The sequence below is a fragment of the Heterocephalus glaber genome, unplaced genomic scaffold (genome assembly GCF_053883595.1).
Source record: "Heterocephalus glaber isolate CG9 unplaced genomic scaffold, H.glaber_assembly_v1.0 deba00001762, whole genome shotgun sequence".
In the NCBI taxonomy this organism is placed as follows: Eukaryota; Metazoa; Chordata; class Mammalia; order Rodentia; family Bathyergidae; genus Heterocephalus; species Heterocephalus glaber.
In genome coordinates this window covers 1,579,981-1,601,283 of record NW_028258459.1, presented here as the reverse complement: position 1 = coordinate 1,601,283, position 21,303 = coordinate 1,579,981, and the positions used below count along the sequence as shown (strand labels likewise).

The window sequence follows — 21,303 nt, the reverse complement described above, 5'->3', positions numbered from 1 at the left end:
AATCATATTATTTGTTGATGATGTGATACATCATACAAATAGACTTCTTGTTATCAAACTGCACTCTTAGAGTCTGGTAGATTAATATTTTATGACATACCATTCAGTTGCATTTTGTGCAGATCTAAATTTTCTATATTTCAAAAAGTTGATAAAATAATATTAACAAAGATTCACTTTGTACTAAGAAATTGACCTACTTAAATCTCTGACATGCGGCAAGTATTTGTGACAAAGGTTTGGTTCTTTTTCTTCAGTTTATGCTTTAACTTGAGAACACATTTTTCTAATTTTCTGTGTTACAAATAAAACAATATTTGATGTATTCAGGATCATTCCAGCTGAACTATCTTGATCTAATAATCACAACAGATAATTAGAAAGGGGTGGCTGCTGTGTGGCAGGGGTTTGACGTGGGATATTTCACTCAGTAGTTACAGCAATCCTATAACGTGTTACCATTATGATCCCCACTTTATGAAGCACTCAGGAGTTCAAGGGATTTGAGCCAAGGAGTCACAGCTGGTGAGGGCTTGGATGTGGCCCTATCTGATGGCAGACCAGGCTTGGTTCACACATTGAGCCCTGCACTATACTCAGTAGCACACACAAGTCAATTAGTTTTGCAAAGAGGAAAGTTACTGGACTTCCAGGACACTGAGCACTGCCTAATTCTTGCTGATGTGTGCCCTTAGTCTCAAAGGGGGGTATTACTATAGCCAGCTTAGCTCACATGTACCCCTCCCAGGAAAACAAGTCCATTAGCTGTTGTTTTGCTTATGTTAATGACACTCCCAGGCTTGCTTAGAACTTAAATGTAGACAGCATGTTTATTTGCCATGAGACATTAGTAAATGAGAATGTACAGCAGAACACTGGAATCTGAAAAACAGGCTCTGTAAGGGGTAGTTATCAACTGATTAGGATGTCTAGTAGTACAGGGAAATGGGCTGACCATGAATGCCATCAGGAAGGTGTGCAAATAGGCCACATAGCCCGAGACTTGAATCATAGCTGGGTCTCAGCAGAATGCCTAGTGGTTCTCCCTAGAGATGACAGGGCAGGGAGATAGATGGTGAGATGGACTTCAAGACTGGCCCTCACTTGCCTTCCTAGCCAGTGTGGGAGGCTTTCATGAGAGCTTCCCATTGCCTCTCAGCATCTCACGAGGTAGAAAGATTCCTGTCCCTTCTCCCACTGACTAGAACTGCAACCTATTTAATCACTAAGGCTAAGCCAAGATCCAGAATGGGGCCCTGAGCCACAGAGTACCCTCTAACTCACTGTGCAGTCATGCGGCTCTTTTGGTTTTGGAACCTTCTGTTTCGTTGTGTGGAACCGAGGAGAGGGAGAGAACTGGTACCGCTGGCAGTTCTTGCTATCTTTCATTGTGTAAGCATTAGACTGTCTAAATCTAAAAGTAGATCTCACTTTGCCAGTCAGGCTGGCTAAGACTTGACCTTCCCTTGCTTTGTATATCTGTACATTGGACCCTTGACTTCCAAACTCAATTCATTCCCCAGGGCTGGTTGTAACTCAGGTTGGTCAACTAAAGGCTCAGGCTCCTCTACACAGCCTTCACAGTTTCTCACCTGTACACAGGTAGATCTCAGTGTCCTGAGAGAGACAATGGCCCAGGATTTCTCAGTTAACCACGCACAGGAAAGGGTGTTGTCATGTTCCTTCCAGGACTCTTTAAGGGTTAAAACTGTATCTGAGGCCATCTGATGCACAAGCCCCCAACATTTGGGTTGTAACTCAAGACTTTGGTCAGGAGTCAAAACTAAAATTCTGGTTATAACCCAAGGTGTTTGTATGTCAGGCCAGTCGTAACTTGAGGGTCCACTGTACATGGCCGGTCATATTCATACTCACTGCTGGAATACTCATAGGGTTCTGAGCCACATATGCCAACTCCAGGATTTTATGGAGATGAAACATTATCATTATGGGCTGTAAGACAATCTACCTCCTACTGTAAAGTGTGGAGATTCTCTTTGATGCAGCAGAAAGAGCTGAGCATACAAATCTGGTAAGATTTTCAAAAACAATGGAGGAACATTTCTACCAACATGTTAGTTGAGCCTAAATTGTCAAAAATGATTATTTTATTTAATCCTCTCTTTGTCTGTGTCAATGCAGATAAACGGCCTTTCTTGACAACCTTTCTCTAGAAATGGGTTTGAGAAATAGTTTGAAGCACTCCAAGATAAAGTGATGTGTTACCAGCGACTGAGAATTTGCAGTGCCTCTGATTTAACTAAGAATTGGTCCTTGTTCCAGTCAAGTTTAATGTAAGGCACAGTGGCTTTCAGTGGGGATGAGTTGTAGTGCACTTAACAGCAATTTAGTATTTTAGTTGTTTTGAAGAGTTTCCTTAGTTGGAGATTAATGGCACAGCTCCCTAAAGGAGTGCTTTACTTAATCCTCTAACAATTAGGAGCTGATGGGGTGGCGGGTGTGAAGTACCCTCTGTGATCGTGAGGTCCTTTGGAGGTAACCAGAGAAGTTTCTTCTCCTCAGTCAGTTGTGGTTGGCCTAAGAAGCTGAAGGAAGGCTGAGAAGGACAACCCCAAAATGATAGCTTCTTGGCAAGAAATTTGTCTTTCCCCATCAGTTGAGACTGGGGCCAACCAGGTCCTGTCTCCAAAGAGAGAGGATGAGTATTAGAAATGCTCCTCTGCCAGGCTGCAAAGGTTCCGTCCAAGGTATTGTGCCCCATCAGTATGAAGAGACATTCACTACAGAAAGGCAGCCTAGTTTGAGGGAATGTTTCAGGGTGCGACTCCATTGACTCTACTTGTAAAATGTCTCTAGAATCTGGTCTCTTCTCTGTCTTTACTGCTCCTTCCCTGACCCAGGGCACCACCTTTACCTGGACTACTACAGTGACACTCTAATTTGTTTCCTCAGTGCCTCCTTCTTCCAGTCAATCTTTTTTCATTGCTTTCAACAAACACACAAATACCATGTCCATTAAATGAATGCGTGAATTTCTATTCTGCCACTTGAATGTATTTCTATATTGCTTAGTATGACAGGTGAAATTCTTTAGGGATGATTCTTATAGTCTCACAGAAGAGTGAATCTATGTTTGGGGTGTGTTTTGTTTTGTCTTTGATAGCATGGGGGATTGAACCAGGACCTTTGCACTGAGCTACATCTTCAACTCTGTTTGAATCTTTAAATTTTGAGATGGGGGTCTCCCTAAGTTACCCAGGCTGGGATGAAACTAGTGATCCTCCTGCCTCAGCCTCCAAGAATGCTGGGATTACAGGCTTACACCACCACATGTGGCTATTGGGGTCTCTTTTTAAGACCAAGTTTCTCTTTTCCTTTTTGAAATTGCCTCTGCATGTTTTTTCAGGTCTAGATTTATCCACTAGGTTATAGTCTTGTCTAGGGAAATCCTCTTTTAGTTGTTTTCACACACACAAACACATACACACCCTAAAATACACAGACACACACACATGCACACCTAAAATGTACCACAATGGTGTTTTGGTGTATGTAATGTATTCTTCAAAGTCATCTGAAATCTCATAGGCTGAAGAGGCAGCAGATTGATACAACTAAGTTGTCTCATATATCAGGGTTCATACTACTAGCTTTGGCTTATGTGTGCAATGTAAGTATAAATCTATATATGCCCCATCTTTGCCTAGAAAAAGGATAGGTATTCTTCTTTTTCCCTTACCGCTAGTGAGAATTAATCTTGATTGTCAATTTGACTGTTCCAAGAGATGCCTAGGAAATCAGTGAAGCTCACTTTTGAGTGTGCCTCAGTGGGTCGTGGAGGCATGGCCTGGTGGACTGTATCTGATCCCTGGCCTCTTCCTCTCTGGAACTGTTCCCCTGCTCTGCTTCCCAGTCACCATGAACTAAGCACCTTTGCTCCACCACACCTTTCTGCTATGATGCTCCTGTCTTCAAGCTAGCCAACCATGGACTAAATCTCCTAAAACCGTGAGCCAAGTTAATCTTCTTTTCCTTTAGATTGCAGGTGTCAGGTTTTATTTTCCAACAACAGGAATGTGAATACACTGCTTTTTAGGAACTCAGTTTTCAAACAATTTAACATTTACTGAAGCTTTGAGATAGATATTTTCATTCTCTTTGCCCAGGGAAATAAAATGAAGTTCAAAGAGGTTAAGTAGCTCAAACTCAGTTTCTCTGACAAAATCCTATGGAATATCCATAGAGCCACAGTTTTCTTCATAAAACAAAATTTGGCTAGAGAAGTTGCTTTCAGACTATGGTCCTCCAAGCCAGGGGACTCTCCAAAGCAGCACTGCTTTCATTTATTTTTATGTGGGATTCCTTCTGAGATTTCACTTAGCATGGGAAAAGATACTTGAGTTTAAGAGTTAAAATACCATTGGCCAGAAGCACGGGTCAGCAAATATTTTTCTGTAAAGTCTCTGTTATGGTTTGTATCTAGATGTTCCCCAAAGCCTCATGTGGTCATCGGTGGGGAGTATCTAAGGTGGCCAAATTAGGGTGTGTAAATGTACATTAAGGGTGTGATAACTGGGACTGAGGATGTGATGCTGGGATCAAGGGTGTGATGTTGGGATTAAGGATACCCCACCCTGGCTGTGAGTGACAACACTCAGTAAGGTGGCAGCCTGGATGGAATATAAAAGGAACAGAAAGAAGGGTGCTGCTTGCTGCTTTTCTGTCTCCTGCCTGCCACACCACTGACTATTTCTCCCCTGTGATGCTCCCCGGTCACACCACCCTGACTTGGAGCCAGCCAACTATGAACTAAAACCTCTACAAACTGTGAGCTGAAATAAACTTTTCCTCCTTTAACTTTGGGTGTCAGGTGTTTTGTCATAGCAATGGGAAAAGTAACTAAGACAGGCTCGAATAGTAAATATTTTAGGTTTTCATCTGTGTTACAATTACTCACCCTGACCATTGTAGTGCAAAAGCAGCCTTTGTCAATACATAATGAATGAGGATGGCTGCTTTCCAATAAAACTTTATTTATGCACAATGAAATCTGATTTCCATATAATTTTTGTTTATCATGAAGCGATGTTCTTCTTTTGATTTTTTCAACCATTTAAAATGTAAAACCTATTCTTAACTTGTGAACATTATGGAAATGGGAGGAAGCTGTAGTTTGCCAAAGATGGTCCCTAGGGAACTCCTAGTCTTCTTGCTAAGGAGCCCAAACAATCTTCTGAGATGGCTATTTTCTGAGATGACTAGTCTAGCAGGCCTCAGCTATAGAGGACATTCCTTTCCTGGTGTGCATACCTGTGGCAGGGTAAATGAACTACTTTAGTGTCAAACTGTGGGCCCGGTGGGTGGCTCTAGGGCAGATAGATCTTGGAAATTCATCTCTATAGAAGATAATAAGGATTTTCCAACTGGTTGTCACAGCCACAGCCCTCAGACTGGGGTTTTCCAGGATTCACAGTTAGGTAGTCACTTAATCAGAAACTGCTAAGTTAAAATCTTGGCAAATTAAATGCAGCTCTTCCTGAAATAGCACCTCTCTTGCTTCTCACCTACCTGCCTTACTACCAGAAAATGATTCAATGGTATGAAGAGTACAGAGCACTAGGTAGGAAAGAGCTAATTCCCTGAGTAATTCTAAACTGGTTATGTTTCATTCCTTCCAGATTGCTTTATGCAAAGGAAGAGCCCTTAAAGCATCAAAAGAACCAAGTTAGGGCCGGGGATTTAGCTCAGTGGTTCTACCACCTGCCTCACAAGCACAAGGTCCCAAGTTTGATCCCTGGAACCAAAATAAATAAATAAATAAACAAACAAACAAAGCAAATTACTATTCTAGACGAGGTCTACAGCAGCAGATTGGTGAGAAGGAACAAGTCTTCAGGCATCCCTCTATGAGCTATCTTATTATCTCCAAACCCCGTGGTTTGATCCTTTTGAAGCCATCAGAAACTTACTCTGACTGCATCAGCTCTGGGTAATTGGGATGGCAATGATAATCTAAACTAGTAAGCAGAAGTCCCCAAAATCACTGGCCCAGAGGCTACAGATGATCACTGTTGCTGAGAGCCTAAAACCTGAGTAAGACAGCCTTCCTCTCTCCTGGACAGTGGAGGCAGCAGCACTAGTTTTAGCTCCAACACCATTGCAAGTCTGGTCTCCGAGTGTGGACTCTAGAGAACAAGACTCAGGCTACCAGGTAGAAGGTACAGGAAGGAACAAAGCCACTCCAAACTGGCAAGACTTCCTATCAACCAAGATCCTGAACAGTAGAAGGGATTTGCCCACCAGACAAAGGCTGTAGGGCCATATGTTGAGGATGTTCTAGTTATCTCCACTAAATGACTAGGTGACACAATGACATAGATAGCACTTGCTCTTGAGCCCATGCTGCCTCAACCAAGGGCTACATTTCTGTAGACTCCTCTATAATCATCTTTTAAGCTACCTAACACTTTTCCTTCTCTGAAATCACTTAACCATTCCAACTGACAATATTTATGGAAAGTAGTCTTGCGATTCCATGGTGACAGTTCACATGGGACCTGTCACATCATAATGCCGTGAAATACTCCAGTAAAAAGTCTTTGAAATCCACTGGTTTCAGCTCGAGGCACAGAGACAGAAAATATGTTGTGACAACACTTCTTTCCTTTTTCAATGCCGCCTAAATGTTCTCTCTCTTTCTCCTCTCCTCTCTCTCTCTCTCTCTCTCTCTCTCTCTCTCTCTCTCTCTCATACTAGGAGTTGAACTCAGAGCCTTCACATTTTTTTGAGATAAGATCTCACTAAGTTTTCCAGCTTGGGTTGGAACTTGTAATTCTCCTGACTCAGCTTACCAGAGTGCCGAGATTACAGGTCTACACCACCACACCGAGCCTCTGATCTCCTTTTTTCCTCATCTGCCTCAAATGTCATTTTTTTGAGCTTTTATAGGGTCATCTCCTGAGGCCAAAGACTTAGTTTTTTGGACAGTTTTATGGTCTGTTCTACTTAATATTATAGAAATTATAAGCCACAGTAATAACAAAACCTGTATTTTCATACAAAGACAGGCATTGCAAACCACTAGCCCCTGAACTGACATCTGAAATCACTAAGGAGCTCTACTTGGTTCTACTTTCATTGAACTGAAAAATTGAAGGACAGTTGTTACTTTTCATATTACACACACAGACATCCATTCATATGGCATGTTTTCTCCACATTTTGGGATATCTAGTACCTGATGAATTTGTCTATGGAATTATAACCTCATGAAAAGAGATTACCATTTTCTGCTGAGAAGAAGTTAACTGCAGTGGGTGTGAATGGTGCTGCTATAATAATTAAATTCAAAATCTCTCATAATCCTATGCTCTCCCTAGAGTGATTTTCAGCATTAGCCAAGGATGAAAATGCAAACAAGTGCATGTATATTCAATAATAAAGCTTAATAGGTCAGGGAAGGAGTGGAATGAAATGAATGCCTAATACCTCCTGAGATAACTAGGTAGTTTTTGTCTTCCTAGTTACTTCCTTGACTTGCATTTACTAGGACCTGAATATACACATCAAATTGTCCTTTATTAACAACCAAATCCATACTGGCATTATTGCATGGGGGAAGTGTTAATGTCCATCACTATGTAGACTGCCTGCCTATTTCCAGAATTGCACGTTGGAAGGCATTTGATTTCCATGTTGAAATCATACAGCACTGATTGAGGAGTGAAGTATCTGTTGAGTTTGAGCTCTGGTGCTCTGCTTCTGAGTGTGTTCATTCTACTTGAATGACAGTAACCTAAAGACCATGGGCCCATTTTTAGAGCCAGCCTTTAGATGGTGATAGACATTTCCTGATTCACCATGGCTTACCTTCCAGTTGTTCAGCAAATTCACATGAGAGGAGCCAGGGAGCACAACGTCCTCTTGTGAAAATTGGTTAATGGTATTAATGATGCCCATTGAGTTCCACTAAGATGGCGTCTTTCCAAACTAATGATAGCTTGCATTCATTTTGTGGTTTCATAAAGTATTTCACATACATTAGCTCTCATTATCATCCTCCTGTGATACAGCCAGAGTATTATTCCACTGAAGAGAGGAGGGACACAGATGAGGCTCAGAGCTGGCATGTGACTTGTCCAAGACATCAGAGCTTCTGATTACCCTGCAATCACTCCATGTTCATCTGGTCTCAGGGTTTTTTGGCATTTGCTGTTACTTTTACTTAATACACTGTTCTTCCCACATCTGCCTCCATGATTCTAGCCGTGCTGTCCTGAGCAGGTTCTGTAACTGTTCTAAGCCTCAGAGTCCCAGTCTAGAAAATGGGACTAGAAAGACACTTTCTTCATAGGATCTCTGTCAGGAGTAAATCCTGTGCAGCTGATAAGTACTCAGCACTTTTTCTGATTCCACTGATTGTAGGGCTCCCATCGTTTATTTATCTTAACACTTAGATATGATTTCTTGAATCTCGCTATGTAGTCCAGGCTGACCTTGAACTCACTGTGTAGACGAGGCTGGCCTCACACTCTTGGCAATCCTCCTGCCTCAGCCTCCCCAGTGCTGGGATTACAGGCATGCACCACCACACCTGGCTCAACACTTAGATATAAATTAACATGTAGACATTCCTTACATCTATTGAGATACACACAACAGAGAGACAGAGAGAGAGAGAGAGGCCTTTTGTAAAGATAAAGAGGGATGATTTTAAATATTTGATTTATATAGCTTATAAGAATGATACAGTCTTCATTTCCCACAATTTCTGATAAAGAACTATTTGCTCAGAGTCATAAGCCTGTAACTTCAAAAGAAATACCAAGATACATTTGTCTCCTTGTCAGCAATCTTCAAAACATCCATTAGTCTCTTGAAGGATAGTCTTAAGTCCCACAAATTTCATTTCTGTGAACCCAACTCTACCTGTTGTCCTTCTCTCCAATCATCCTTTCTCTCTCACACACACCATGCTTCTCATACCTCAGTGAACATGTCGTGGGCCTAGATGGCTGAGCATGAGAGAGCTGAGGTCTCTTTGGAGAATTACCGGACAGCCACTCTAACCTGAACCTCTTCCTGACATAACCTTTAACATAACACTCTCCTTTATTTGTCCAAGTAGAAGCTGCATTTTCCTTTCTGACTTTTTTCCTGGAAAAAACACACAGGGAGAAATCCAGAAACAGGAAATTTAGGACTGACTATGGCATAACTAGGTGTGTAGTTCACTTCTCTGAACCTTTCTTTCCTTAACTACAAAATGAGGCTGGGGGCCCTTTATTATTCTTGGGAAGGTACTGTGATGAAGACAGAGGGGAATATGTTATTTCTACCACCTCTCTGGGAATTGGGACTGGTGGGGGAGAGAGAAGTGGTGGAAAAGAGCGGTGTGATGTAATCAGGGCTGGGGGGAAAGCAGCAGAGGGAAATGATATCCTTTCTGAGACAGGGGTTCTTTCTAGAAAGGATTTGTGGAAGAAGTGGGATCTGACTGAGCTGTGGGGAGGAAATAGGATGCCCTAGTTCAGGAACAGAATTGTAGCCTTGGAGCTGAGCCTAGAAGCAAGAAAGAGGATGGTATGCATGGGAACTGGGAATGGGTCCAGAGAGGCTGAGTCCAGGCCCCTCTTGAAGCCTGGCACTAAGGTCTAAAATTGTATTTAATAAATGAGAATATGAACACCAATTGATCTTTGAAGGCTGGGTACCTGGAATTTTATGATAATAAGCCACCTTTCCTGCCGGAGCTCAATCTTGGTGATAGTGAGGATGGATGGCATTACAATGAATGCCACTGTCGAAATGAAAGGCTCTGTGTGCCCAACAGACAATTTTGAAAGTGCTAGTTCATCACCCAAATCCAGACCACTCATATTTCTCAGGTGCCTTGCCTTAGGAGAGAAAGATTTCTTATCCACATCATGGGCTTACATCTCTTGAATCAAATTTTTCAGGAAGAGATGAGTCATATATCTAAAGGTTCATGACCAGCCATGTCTTGCTTGGTTCTTTCGTGGCAACTGAGCTGACCGGCGCAAGTCCACTGGGTCATTTGTCTGCCATGCAAACAGCCCCAGCAAGCTGCGGCAACAGCATCTAGAGCTGCAGGCTATTAGCATGGCCCTATTCTTGCCTGGCAGATTCAGAGCACCCTGTCCTGTGAGGATCCAATGCCATGTCCCACTTACACAGTGATTGATCAGTGCATTTATTGCACTTTTTGTAGTCCTAATATATAGACTCCAGTAATCTGTGGAGATGCTGAAATAGTCTTTTTCACCCCTTGATTTAGGAGAATGCAGAAGGGGAAGACGTGTGCAGAATATGACATAAATATAAGAGCTCAAATATCTAATTAGCTGAAAGAATCTTGGTTCCCTCTGCACCTTTGACGGAATTGCAGCTGTCAGATTGTAGCTCCAATATTTTATCCCCCTTGCAAGATGTATCTGAGGGTGACTTAGAAAAGGCACTTTCAAGTGTGAACACCACTCTGATTTCTCTGCAGGATGCTTGAAGATGACCTAAAGCTGAGCAGTGATGAAGATGACCTTGGGGCTGTGAAGACTTTGACCACCCAGTGCACAGCCACGGACCTTTACCAGGTAGGAGCAGCTGAGGGGTGGTTTTGGAACTCAGGAGAGGCAGTAAAAAAACTAGAATGGTTTTGCCAAATGCAGGCCAACTCCGTGCTTCATCTCTGGGCTTTGGAGAAAGGGAAAGGAGCAAAGATGGGCCCAGTGTTCAGGAACAGGTCCCTTCAGCTCCTGCTTTCATTAAAGCTACAGTAAGGAGATGGAGCGCTCCCTGAAACTGCTGAACCTCCCCTTCTCTCTCTACTTTCCATGCACAAATACAGGTCGTCAGTTACCAGTAAAGACTGTCTTTCCCTCCCCTGAATTGCTGTTTATGGTGGGTGAAGACAAACGTTCATTTGGTGACTCCATGGGGTGGCTTGGAGCCCACACTCATTAATTAGGTATAAATGGGACTGCTCCATTCAGCTTTCCCAGATGCCCCACTTCCGAATGCAGCTGAAAATCAATACCTCACACCTCGCAGCTTGTAGGAACCTTCAGGCAAGCAGCATTTGGCAAAAATGTGCTGCTACATTTGTCTTCTTCCATTCTGCATTCTATAAGTATTTCCAGGACTTTCCCAGCAAAGGAGACAGCAGGAGTGTGTGCTTTTAGCACTTCCAAAGAGAATGGACTTCTTGATTTGAAAAGGCCACGACAGTATTTATGACTCATGAGAACAACAGTGTCATGTGGTGTTAATGTTGCCTGTGTATGTTCTCTGTGAGGGAGGTCTGTTTTGAATGTGGGGTGCTTCTGAGTGTGCTGATGGCCTCAAATAAGGAATAGAGAAGAATTACGTATAGTTGTGGTGATATGTAAAAAAGTGCACCTTGTTTGCTATGGGCTTGCTGTACATTAACAAAATGCAAACAGTCTCCCTCCTCTATGAGCTGTGGACTTCATAGCAAATGTAAAATGCGCACTTAATTTCCAATCGTTTCTGCTTTCTGCATTTTACACATCAATGACAAGATTATAAGATTTGTAAATAAGACAAAAACCAAACAACACAACCTAGATCATTGAATTTGACAGATGCGGCGTTACTTTTTAATGGAAATGTTTAAAGCTGACTTCAACAATAAATGAAAGTATATTTTGCACATTGACTTCCTCCTTTCTATTATTATATAAATGCACTCTGCTTTTTGTTTGTTTGTTTGTGGTACCAGGGAGGGGATCGAACTCAGGTCCTTGCCCTTGTGCAACAGGAGGTGAAACCACTGAGCTAAATCCCCGGCCCAAATTTATTTATGTCTTGTTTTTGTTTTTTTGGTACTGGGGATCGAACTTGGGACCTTGGGCTTTCGAGGCAGGCGGCAGAACCACTGAGCTAAATCCCCGGCCTGCACTCTGCTTTTTAGTTCATAAAATTATTTTCTGTATTTACCTTAACAAGGATCATCAGGCCCACTGGCCTGAATCAACCGGTTTTCAGGTACTTGTGCTGATGTTATGTAAGAGCGGAGACCCTCAGATGAACGGGATTGATGAGTCGGAACCTTTCCATAATCTGCCCCCCTTAGACCAGTTACATCTTCCTCAACAAGGCTTAGGTCCTCACCACTTGATGGGGAAGTTGAACTAGTAAATTCAAGGCATACAAAATGACAACCTATGCCCCCTAAGTGAGTCCAGCAAGCAAGAAGCGGGTGCAAGGTTATAGTGTCTGCAAATGAGCCATCCCTGTAGAGTTTGAGGACTGGTTAAAGGCTTGCAAGGCTTACAAGCTTGTGCAGTAACGGCAGCAGTAATGGTAGCAACATTTTGGTGAGTTCTGGCTTTATGAGGCCTAGCATTCTCTTCTAAAGTTGTGTCAATTGACACCATATTCTTTTTTTAATTGTAGTAAAAGTCACATAACATAAAATTCACTATTTAAAGTGCACAGTGGTGCAGTGGTATTTAGTACATTCACAAAGCTGTGTATGTTTTACCAATTCCAGAATATTTTCATAATCCTAAATGGAAATTCCATGCCCATTAAGCAGTTATATCTCTTTCCCCCTTTCCTTTAGCTCCTGCCAACTACCAATCTACTTTTTGTTTCCATGGATTTGTATCTTTCACATAAATGGAATCCAACAGTATGTGACCCTTCACGTTTGACTTCTTCCACTTACCATAATGGTTTTTAGGTTCTTATATGTTAGCACTTAATTCTGTTTTATGGCTGAGTAATATTCCATTGTATGGATAAACCACATTTTGTTTATCCATTCATCAGTTGATGGATGTTTCCATTTTTTCTGCCTTTTGGCCCTTGCTAATAATGCTGGTATAAACATTTGAGTACAAGTTTTTCATGGACATATTTTGGCTGTTTAGCATATGTACATATGTACCTAGAAGAAGAATTGCTGGGTCCTATTGTAATTCTATGTTTACCTAATTGAGGAAATGCCAAAATCATTTCCATTGAGATAAAATAATGTAGATAATATGATGCCATTCCCTTGTCTTTTTCTTTTGCAGTACCGGGGGCAGGGGGACTGAACTCAGGACCTTGCACTTGTGAGGCAGGCGCAGTGCCACTGAGCTAAATCCCCAGCCCCCTTGTCTTCTAATCCTGGCAGTCATATATCTAGCAACATTAAGATGGGGTATACTGAGACTCCCATTTTTGGAAGAACTTTTGCTCTGTACTAGGCACAAGTTAGATGTTTTGTCTCACGCACACCTCTGAATAAACCTTAGAGGTAGTTTTGGAACTCTTGTCTGAGCACAGGATTGTACAGCCATTTCTAATTGTCACAGAATGATTTGGGGGAAATATTCAAGCAAGTTCATAGTGATGCACCCAAGGGATCAGACCATACCATTGATTTGAGCCAACATTATAGTTAGAAGCATTCTCAGAACCCAGTGGCTGAATTCATGCTGGCATAGCATAAGTCTCTTTTTGGCAAAGTCCCCAAATCATCTCATTCATAGTCTTCTCACTCTGACACACATGAGGAAACTCAAATTGTCCAGATTTAGAGAGTATACATCAATCTTTTTTTAAAAAAAATGTTCTTAAGCTCTTGTGCTATAGCTGGAGCCTAAATAATCCTAAGAGAATGCGTTTCACATGGATTCTCTATGAAGATGGAACACATATCAGGTTCTAATTTGGCATTTCAGTACTAAGTATCTTACAATCAGAACAACCTTCCCTTTTCCTGCACAACTCTGGCCTTTTCCATGGCAGCATTAGCCATTCTGAGCAGCAGACAGGCCCTGTGCACAAAAACCAACAGAGCAAACAGGATATATTAAAAAACTAAGTATCACCTCCTCAAATAGGAATATGAAACATGAGGCCAGAATGGAAGAATTATAATATGCAAGATTGCAACAAAACACTTCTAACAACAGAATTCACTCATTAAAGGCTGAGATCCATAATCATGTATGCACATGGTTTCAATGAGGAAGTGACAAAGATTATACCCTGAAGATACTTGTTCAAAGCTTGGGTGCTCAAAGCTTGTTCAAAGCTCCGTCCACATCACCTGTTACATTTTCTTTTCATGATGGGGTCTGCTTGGGAAGCAGACACACCCACGATGTGTTCCTAGGTGGTGTGTCAGAGGTGGGACAATATAGGAGAGTGAGTAAGAGGAGTACAGCTGTGTGGTCAGAGAGATGTGAGTTTGAATCATAGGTCTGGCATTTTCAGACTGGGTAACCTTGAGTAGATATAAGTGACTATAAAATGCAGATAACAATAGCACCTATTTCATTGGGTTTTAGTGGGGATTCAGTGAATAGATAAATCAATACAGACAAAAGCAATTGACACCAAGATCAGCACATAGTAAGTGCTTACTGCTTGACGTGATAATTACCAGCATTGTTAGTACTACTAAAGCGATCTAAAAATCTTGTATTCTTTGAGGTGCTGGATATATTTCCTTCCCCTTGTAAGGAGTGGAATGGTAAAGAGCAGCACTGAATTATGTACCAGAAAACAGCTTGTTAGTGGCAAACTTGAATGAAAGGATTCTGCCTTGCCCTAACATTAGCTGTGTGTGGCTGGCTGGGAGGAATTGTAAGTGTTGTCATGAAGAGCATGGCCTTTGGAATAGAGAAGAAGCCTGGGCTTATGGCCCAACCTCACATACGAACTGCATCACACTGGGCAAATTGCCGAACATCTCTGTCTCAGATATCTCACCAGTAAACCAAGATAAAACAGCCTTGTCTAACTCACAGAGGCATTGTGAGGATCAAATGAAGATCATGTAGAAGAAGTGCTTTGAAAGCCATAAGCACTACACAAAGAGGGGTGATTCTTCCTTACGGCCCTTGTAAATGTTACCTGGGATCTTTTGCTTTTGGATCCATGAGGAAAGAGACCTTACCCTTCATTTTGGCCTAGGTGTTGGGAACTGTACTGAATGTCCTAACTGGTCTCCAAAGGCATCCATCACATATGAACAAACTTAACTTCCCTCTGAGTCCTGAAAACTTTTAAAACAGAGGTCCCAAGGAATAAAGGCCAGGTTGCCAATGACAGCGCACCAAGTCCCCCAGGAAATTACATGTCTCTAAAAGTTTTTTCTCAGAGGGTTGATGGATAGTTGAGTCATACACTTCGATTGCAGTTCTTAGCTTTGCTTTTTGAGCCCCTGCTATGTCCTAGAGAAGGGCTCAACAGCTCTGCTGTGGTGCTGTATTCACCTTGCTTCTCTCTCCAGAGCTAGCCTGGAAGGAGACAGAAATAATCACTTGGAGTTCACATTGGATATTACAGAATTGCAGAAAAGTATTAGAATGCAACACAGTGCTTTGTACTTTGTATCTGCGTAAACATGCGTGTTGCAATGGGTCCTTTTGGGTTTGTTTTTATTTTTGCTTTTTTGCTTTTAAGAAGTTGGATGTCAATGCCATGACTGGGACTTGGGAGTTGCATGCTGCCCATTGCCCAGCTGATTGCATTTTACTTCTCCTCTGCTGCTATTGGCATCATAGACATGAATCCAAACCTGGCCTTCCCCATGCAACACTTACTAAACTGTCATTTTCCAGCCAGTCATCCAGGGCTGGCAGTGGTGCTGTGACAAACCTGCTGGCATTTGGTTCCTGGGCAGTGGGGTTGTATTGTGTTCTCTGCATGCCCCCACCTCATACTACTGAGCCTTCAGTTTTTCTTTCTGTCAAATTTTTCTTCTTACATTTCTCAGAATTAAAGGAACCCCTGAAAATGAGGAGTTAAACCTGGAATCAATTTTCATTTACAGCTGAGCAGCAGTTATTGATGCTGGGCTTGCAGTTCAATAAAAGATCTAAAGATACAGACCTTGTGCTTCTCTTTCATTGTAAGCAGCCTAATCAGTCTCAAATGTTTTTTTAACAAAGAAATTGTATTGACAGGTTTGTTAAAATTGCTGTCTTTAAAGTTTTAAGCTATCTGAAATTTGACCTATTCTCAAAGCTGCTCAAATGTATGGTGGCCCAACTCAAAAGCACCTTCTAGCACACACTCACAGATCCAGGTAAACATGTGTTTAATGTTGCCTCGGATGATATTGTCACACAGCTCTGGGTGGGTATTCTGTTGTCCTCTGATGGCAGGGTGCTCTGTGATATCTGGGTTCTGAAGCCCTTGTAGATCTGGGTGTGGCTTTCTCATGCCCAGTTATCTCACATTGACAATAGAAGCACCAGTCTTCAGAGACATGAAACTCATGAAAGAAACAGGTATTACTAGAAAGTGCATTCAGGACACTTTAATATTAATAACATCTTATTAATATGAATTAACCTGAAATCTTAGATTATTTCATTGTGTCGGGTTAGAAATTCAGAAAGCATTTAACATGACTAGAAATGTTCAATTAGTGACCAGGCTCAGCCAAAGGACTCTAGAAAAAGCTTATCATGGCATGTTGATGCTTTAAAGCAGAACTGAACAATTCAAATTTCTTTTGAGCACAAAGACATTCTAATGGGTTGTGTCTGGGCACATTGTGCTAAGTAGCTCCAGTGCACCCCAATTTATTTAACTGCCTAAGCATTACCCTGGTATGCTTTGAAATGTGCACTTAATTCGAAGCATGTTGCTGGAGACTGTGTAGACTTGCCAACTCAATGCTAGTGGCACAGCTGCACCTCGAGCCTATTCCATTTCCAGAAACCAACTCTCTAGCTCTTCCCCTCCATTTCATGATTTTATTTCATTTTTGACTATAGATCTCTACCCCACACACAAGAGTTTGCTCTGAATTCAGATTCATGGTTTTGGCTTTATATTTGAACTGATTTGTTTTTATTGTTGTCTTTGGCTCAACTTCAAGAGAGGTTGCTATTTGACAATCGCAAATGACATGAATTACATAACAGCTGAAACTCCCAAAGTTCTGGCAGCTTTGAGATGTGTCCCTTATACCTGTGATACATGTCAAACTTCCAAAGCCTAGTAGCCAAGTTACAGTGCAAGCCTACTCTTTTATGTTGAAAGTTTGCTAACGAGACAGATGCAATAAATTTCACTCCTGCTTTCAGCTGGCTGCTTTGGAGTTGATAGGGAATATATTAGTTGTGACAACAGATACTCCCTCCCTGCTGTATTCGGTCCTATTTCGTAGCCACAGTTCTCCCTCATCGTGCTGAACAAGTTGTTACCTCCCTGAGGTTTCGCCACATTTCCATTTACTTTGTTATCAGCAGAAAGGCTGGGGAAGGCCTCTTCCATAATGACATCAATACGGCACACACAGTAAGAGAGGTCAGCTTGTTAGAGCTAGAGAAACAGCAGATGGATTAGGATGAAACTGAGTGCACAATAACTTTGATAGAGTCTTTTAATGTAAACAGTTTATCTGTCATTGCCTTTCGTTTAGATCCCCCACAAAATGATAGCGTTTAGGCTGTTAAATTTACAGAATGCAACTGAATAAAATCCATACATTGTCATGTTCAACCTATTCAGTAATTAGAGAATGAGAGGATATTTTAATTTATTCATTAAAGATAGGAGAGTAAATAGGATAACATATAAGGTTAATAGAATAACACTGGCCTTCATATTCCCAAGATTGTGTTTACCATTTGGCCATATTAACATAGAGACTAGATTAATAAGAAAATGCTTAGAGATTGTATGATGTGATTTTGAATAGCCTTGTGGCAAGTCTGTGACTGTTTAGAAACCCACATGCTGAAATTTTCAATGTAATTAGGTCTTCTACCTTTAGTACCAAATATTTTAACTTGTCATCTCTGTATAATAGAATATCTTGAGCATACAGAGATGTGTAGAAGCACAATGTTTTCACATGTTGTGCTTGTCACATGGTAATCATGACCAGCTACTAGTTAATATCCACGATGCTTAATGAATTTTCCATCTAAGAGCATTTCAATTGCAAAACCAGTGGCTCTTTGGTTAGCTTAGCACTTTTCTCATGATGACCTTAAATCAGATACTGGGGAGGGTGTACTACTTGCCCCAGATCCAACAAGAAAGAAAAATGGGTATGATCTGTTTATGTGAGTAGATACCTCTCATTTATGACAAGGACGACCATACCCTTTTCATCTGTTAGGAACACGGCACATTATCTGGCTCTCTAAAGATGATGGCAGTAGGAGTAGCAGCCTCCCCTGGAAAGCTGGAGATCACTAAGTACAGATTTGAAATGAAATACCAGAAGGAAAGGCATCCTTAAGTTGCCTTTGTCATTGGCTGTGGGCTGGAGGAAACTTTAGTTACACAGCATTGGTCCTCCTTCTAATCTCATCCCTCTCCCTATTTGATCCAATCATGCTCTTTTCCTTAGATCCCTTCCTCTTGCCAAGTTTAGTCTCAATGTGTGTTTGGAGCCTGGAGGTACTGTCTTGGAGTCATTAGTGAGCAAGCTACGGGAAATATACCATGTGTGCTTAAGTTTATTGTAAGTTTCCAAGCTTTAAATTTAATCAAGGTTCTAGAATATTTCAAGAGAACTATGAACATCTCCAGTAAAATTTGTGTAATAAACCACTTTTCCATATTAAAAATGTAATCATTTGAAGCCAATATGGTGGCTTTGAAAAATTGAAGCTTTGGTTTAGGAGTCCAGCATGCTTTCCTCTGTCCCCCACCAGTATCTACCATCTGCTAGAAAAGCCACCAGGCAGGCTGTAAACACCAAATACCTTATACTGAATGGAAAACAGAATGTCTCTTATCATCCTTAAGCAGCCATATTTACTCTCCTATTTATATATCAAAAGCAAAGAGCATGACGTTTAAGTGTACAGAAGAGCAGCCCAAATGTGAAATTAACTGCCAGACCACGATCCATTCAGAAAACAAGTGAAAGAACACATAAAAAGGCAGAACTTTCCAAAATGTCTGAGACCACATAACCCGCCTTTCACACAGTAAATATGTCACAGGAGTCTGGAGCACTTGACCAAAATTTTACAAATTTGTTAAAGCTTATTCTTTGATAATGAAGGTAGACTCATATGAATCATATAAATTTGGACTTGAAATGTTCCTTTGGATGTGTTAAACTGAAAAAAAAGTCCTCTCGGTTTTTATATTTAGCCCTGAATCATATATGTTTGTATATGAAATGTTATTTTATGTGTATTAAATTGTAGAACGTCAGATCTTAAAATGACCATGGAGAGTCTTTACTTCAGTTTCCCAATGTTGCCAAAAAGGCTAAAAATAAAATAAAATTTAAAAAAGCAATAAAAAGCAGTCAGTCAGTATTGAGCATATAGATAAAAATCAATGGAGCCTCTTCACCCAGAGTATAATATGCTTTTAGGAAAGAGAATGCCTGAACACAGTAGTATGTTAATGATAAAGATCTATTATCAACATTATTTCCATGTAGATTTTGAATAGCTCACATTGTCGAGTATCTGCTATGTATTGCATTATGAATAATCTCCTAGTTTTTTCTAGTTACATATGGTAGGGAGAGAGCCTCTATTAGGTATTGATTGTCTCCCACCAAAAGACACATGTCATTTCGTAAGGGTGCCCCCCCACATCAGGGGCAAGAGGGCTCAGATTGGTCCGGGGAAAGCAAATTGAATTTCTAAGTCCACAAACCCCAGGAGAACAGTGACCAAGTGTCACTTTACATTGGCCCCTCTAATGGGGAAAATAAACACCTCAAGCCCATACGGTGATGCCTGCCTACTGTCTCAGTATTTACTCCACTTAGAGGATGATTAGTGTGGACAGATGACTTTTTATGGGTGAAACGTGCTTCTTCACCGAAGACAGTACATTTTTCATTTCGTTGCAATAAGTTAAAACTTCAGTTACAGAGGTCATCAGCAGTTGACAAATGGATCTTGCAAAAGGATTTTCTATTCAGCACAATAGACGGCATGCAAGGAGCAAGCCTTTATGGAGTGCATACTCTACAGAGTCTTGTTGTGACATCATCTTAGGGCTAAACCCTAGCAAAACACTGGTTGCCCTGTTAGTAAAATACACATGCAGGGCCAATATGACCTGCGATGATGCGTTGGCTGTTCAAAGGGCCATGACAGGGTCTTGAATGGCAGGGTGGGTGAGATTGATTATGTTACTTAATGAGCAGTAGGAAGATATGAAGGGTCATTTTCTGTTTTTTTCTTGTGATGCTGGGGATGGAACTCACGGCCTAGCACATGCTGCTAGGCGAGTGCTTTATCACTGAGCTACACCCACAACCTCAGATTCTGAGAAAGAGCGTGCCATGATCAAGTGGAGCCTCAGAAAGATTCATCTTGCAGCAGAGCATAAAACAGGGCAGGAACAGACACAGTGATAGACAGTGGGGTGGCCATGGTCTGGGTGAGAAGCAGTGAGAACCAAGCTAGTCAATAGCTGCAAGAAGAGTGGGGAGACTAAGATAGCTTATTCCAGCGAGTAAGGTGGGAAGTTCACACTGGGATACCTCAGACTGCCTCCTATTCTCGGAGGTGTGGACAGGAGCCTCTTGTTCAGTGGTACAGTGGATCCAGATGCTCATGGGCCTGAAGCTCACCTCTTCCTCGGGAAGCCTTTATTTTTCTCCATATGGCACACAGGGCCTTCTGGAACAGTGTGCAGCCCTCTCAGACTCCCCAGTCATGCCTGATATATATATCTACTAAATGCTGATTAAGTATTTACACATGTGTCTCCTATGTATTTCACTTAAGAGTATCACCCCAATGTGCATCCACTTAGCTATAGATGTCTCTAATTTGTCATTTTTGATGGCTGAGTAGTACTCCATTTTATTAAAAAACCCACATTTTCTTTACCTACTCTCCAGTTGATGGGCATTTGGGCTGTTTCCAAGCTTTAGCTATTACAAACTGTGCTGCTATGAACATGGGTGCACATATATCACTGTGGTATGATTCTTTTAATTCTTTGGGGAAGATCCCCAGCAGTGGAATAGCTACTGTTAAGTGAAATAAATAGGACATGAATGTGTAAATACCAAATAGTTTCTCTAGTGTGAGAAACTGAAAGCGTAAATAAGGAGTAAAAGGTATAATAGATAATGTGAAATAGGAAGAAAAGGGGCAAAGGGGAAGGGGAAGTGGGAGGGCTAGGGGAAAGGATAGAAGGGAATGGAATTAATATGAGAAAATGGAAAAATGGAAACAAAGTGTTTGTAAATAGGGAGGGATGGAGGGGTTGAAGGGAGGGCAGGGGAAGGGGGAAAAGTAAGAACCAAGAGAGACTATGTAAAGGTGCAAATTTCCAATGATGAATATCATTATATTGTCTACCTAAAATGTACCAATAAAATAAATGTTTTTAAAAAAGAACCACACT

The 21,303-nt window shown here is 41.4% G+C and overlaps 1 protein-coding gene across 10 annotated transcripts in view; it reads left to right on the top strand.

Annotated features, from left to right (window-relative positions):
- Aff2 (ALF transcription elongation factor 2) overlaps nt 1-21,303 on the top strand; it is a 475,133-nt gene that overhangs the window by 359,901 nt on the left and 93,929 nt on the right. For all 10 annotated transcript variants that reach the window (XM_021249150.2, XM_021249151.2, XM_021249148.2 and 7 more), the window contains one exon: nt 10,475-10,571. In XM_021249150.2, the coding sequence (XP_021104809.1) occupies nt 10,475-10,571 (97 nt within the window). The remainder of the gene's footprint in view (nt 1-10,474; nt 10,572-21,303) is intronic.